The 3,221-nt window shown below is 37.3% G+C and overlaps 1 protein-coding gene across 1 annotated transcript; it reads left to right on the forward strand.

Moving 5' to 3' along the window:
• Positions 1–1,353: 1,353 nt before the first annotated feature.
• On the forward strand, positions 1,354–2,632 carry LOC115697462 (VQ motif-containing protein 4). The gene has a single exon (XM_030624478.2). It carries the CDS (start codon positions 1,556–1,558, stop codon positions 2,315–2,317), a length of 762 nt encoding a protein of 253 aa, XP_030480338.1. The 5' UTR covers positions 1,354–1,555; the 3' UTR covers positions 2,318–2,632.
• The last annotated feature ends 589 nt before the right edge of the window (positions 2,633–3,221 follow it).

The following is a 3,221-nucleotide window of genomic DNA, read 5'->3' on the forward strand; positions in this document are numbered from 1 at the left end:
GGTGCCTTTGGACTATAGCTGTCCATTTTGCTTAGTCTCTAGTGAAACTATCACTCATTGTCTTCTTAATTGTGATTTTGCTACTGCTTGTTGGGAGAAGCTTGCCGTGTGTGTTGGGGGTCGGGTTTGGGAGTCTTTTCGTGACTGGCTGCAACAATTATTAAACACCGCTGATGCTGAGAAAGTTGCACAAGCCGGCACATTATGTTGGGCGATATGGAAGGCTCGGAACGATATAGTTTGGGATCAGAAAAGCCGGAGTGCTAATGATGTTGTACAGTTTGCGTTAAGGTCTATTGATCAATGGAAGAAAGCTCAGTTGAGTGAAAACTATCCTTCGTTGAACCCGATGTTTCTCAACAAAGGTGATGAGCTATGGACTAAACCCGTCTCTAATGGGATCAAACTTAACGTGGACGCTGCAATTTTTGACAGCGACAACCGGTTTGGCTTTGGCTTTGTGGTGAGGGACTGTCATGGTCAGCTTTTGGTGGCTACGGGGTCTTCTCGGCCAGGAAAAACTACACCAGCTGATGCCGAAGCTATGGGAATTAGGGAGGCGTTGAGTTGGTTGAAGGACAAGTCTTACCAACATGTTTGTGTTGAGAGTGATAGCTTAGTTACTGTACAAGCTATCCATAGCCCGATTGAGATGTTTTCGGGATTTGGTTTAATTGTGAAAGATTGTAAGTCTTTGTTAGACTCTATGAATAATGTTTCGTTACGGTTTGTTAAACGTTCTGCTAATCGAGCTGCACATGTTATGGCACGTCAGTCTCGATTGTTTGCTGATCGTTTGTTCACGAGGGATAATGTCCCTTCGGAACTTGAAGTTGTACTTTTGAGCGATTGCTCTTGAGTTAATGAAGTTGATTACTTATTCAAAAAAAAAAAATATATAAATGTAATTTTTATTTTTAAATATATATAATAAAATTAATTTTTTTATTTAAATATCTCCATAATTTTTATTTTTAAATAATAATAATATAAAATTAATAAAAAATATTCAGTTATATAATTAAGATATTATGTTAATGTTAACGTATACAAAATATTCGGTTATATAGCCACATTTTATATAAAAAAATAAATATTTTTTAAAAAATTAATATATAATAAATATATTTTTATTAATTAATTTATTGTATTCAGTCTTTTTATTAATTTTTTTTTAAAATAATATTTACTAAGTTAATTTCAAAATTTAAGATTATTTTAACCGTATTTTCTATTTATTTGAAAGAACACTTTTACATTATTTTTTATTAAAAAAAAATGGAGCGTAATGCACACGCAGCAAGAGGGCGTGAAGAATTTAACAAGAAAAAGTCCCCACCAAAACATTTCTTACCAAACCAAAGAAAGTAACAGAGTCTCATCTCATCTAATCTCATCAAAAGTCTCTCCTTCCTCCATTTCTATCTCTCTTCTTCTTCTTCTTCTTCTTCTTCCTCAGCTTTCTCTCTCCTGTGCAAGACAGAAGAAGCTCAAGGCAGAAGACTTGAGCAACAAATTAATAAAAATAAAATAAAAAATACCATACAATCCATCAATGGAAATCTCACCAAGACATCAGTTAAACCCAAGCCCATCTTATCCTGCTCTTCCTTCACCAAATAGCCATAGCACCACCAGTACCACTAGTTCATGCAACAGCAACGGTGTCCAAGCTTCTCCCTCAGCCGCAAACACTGCTGCGCCGCCGCTTGCTCCCAAACCCATCACCAGATCCGAATCCACTAACCCGTACCCGACCACCTTCGTCCAAGCTGACACCTCCTCCTTCAAGCAAGTAGTCCAAATGCTAACCGGCTCTACCGAAACCGCCAAGCAAGCCTCTTCTTCTTCGGCCAAACCGGCGTCTGACCCGTCCTCCAGAACCCATATACCTCCTGTGAAGTCAATCCCCAAGAAGCAGCAACAATCTGGGTTTAAGCTCTATGAGCGAAGAAACTCTCTCAAAAATCTCAAAATCAATCCTCTGATCCCAATTTACGGTTCCAACAACTCTGGATTCTCCCCTCGAAAGCCCGAGATTCTCTCTCCTAGCATTCTGGATTTTCCTTCTCTTGTTCTAAGTCCAGTCACTCCCCTTATACCCGACCCGTTTGACCGTTCTGGGTCGGCTAGTTTCTCCTGTTCCAGCAATGGGAAGGCGAATTTCGATGCCCAAGCTGAGGAAAGAGCTATTAAAGAGAAAGGGTTTTACTTGCATCCCTCGCCGACGACTACTCCGAGAGACCCGGAGCCGAGGCTCTTGCCTTTGTTCCCAACAACATCGCCTAGAGCTCCAGGTTCTTCTTTGTCTTCTTGAAATGAAAAAAAAAAATTAGTATGTTTTAATTTTTATTTTTGGTGTAATTCTATATGTGCTATTGTTGGCATTGATCATGACGATCATCATGAAGAGAAGGAAGATGATATATTTGAAAAAAAAAAAGAGAAAGTATTCCGATATTTGCAGAGAATGAGATATCAATCACTTGCTTTAATTGTAAAAATTTGATGTATGTTCTTCTTTCTTATCATTATTGTTATTATTTGTAACTTCTCTTGCTTGGTTGCTAAGAAAAATTGATCGGAAATGAAAAGAAAAAGGAAAGGGAAAAGGCAACTTTTGAATTTGACATTCACTATCTTGAATACTTATGTTTATGATCATATTACCCCTTGGAGGAAACGTCTCTCAATGCTTTGAATAGTGGTGGTGTCACTAATTATCTAACTCTTCAATTTTGGCGATTATCCTTATGTTTTCTTAGATCATTCAACAAATTGAAATCATTAAAATATTTAAAAGAAAAAGTCTTAAAACGGTGAGCGAAAAGTTGCATGTGAGAATTTTTAGTCTTGGCTCCTTTTATTTAAGAAAAAAAGAACGCAGAAGAAATGTGTAGTATTAGTGACTCCATTTTGAGATCAATTGAATTAGTTTTTAGGCATTAATTAATTAAACATGTAGGAAGAAGTGTAGATGAATTGCGTCAGAAAAAGGAGAAAGGTATTGTTTGCATCAATGGCAAAAGTAGCTTTGCTACGCTGTCATGGAAAGAGTAGAAGGATGGGCAAGGAATCTTGACCCTTTTATTGTCTTTCCAAGTGAGGAGAAAATTGGCAATGGTTGGCAGTCAGGTACTCTGCGTGTGCTTACGTTGTAAGGACTGTTTTCTTATCTGTTCTATGTATTTATTTTTGATACACACTAGAGGCTCTGCAAA

This window comes from Cannabis sativa, chromosome 7 (assembly GCF_029168945.1).
Source record: "Cannabis sativa cultivar Pink pepper isolate KNU-18-1 chromosome 7, ASM2916894v1, whole genome shotgun sequence".
NCBI lineage: Eukaryota > Viridiplantae > Streptophyta > Magnoliopsida > Rosales > Cannabaceae > Cannabis > Cannabis sativa.

Excerpts from the sequence above, each read along its gene's own strand:
- LOC115697462 (XM_030624478.2), top strand. The coding sequence starts at position 1,556 with ATGGAAATCTCACCAAGACATCAGTTAAACCCAAGCCCATCTTATCCT.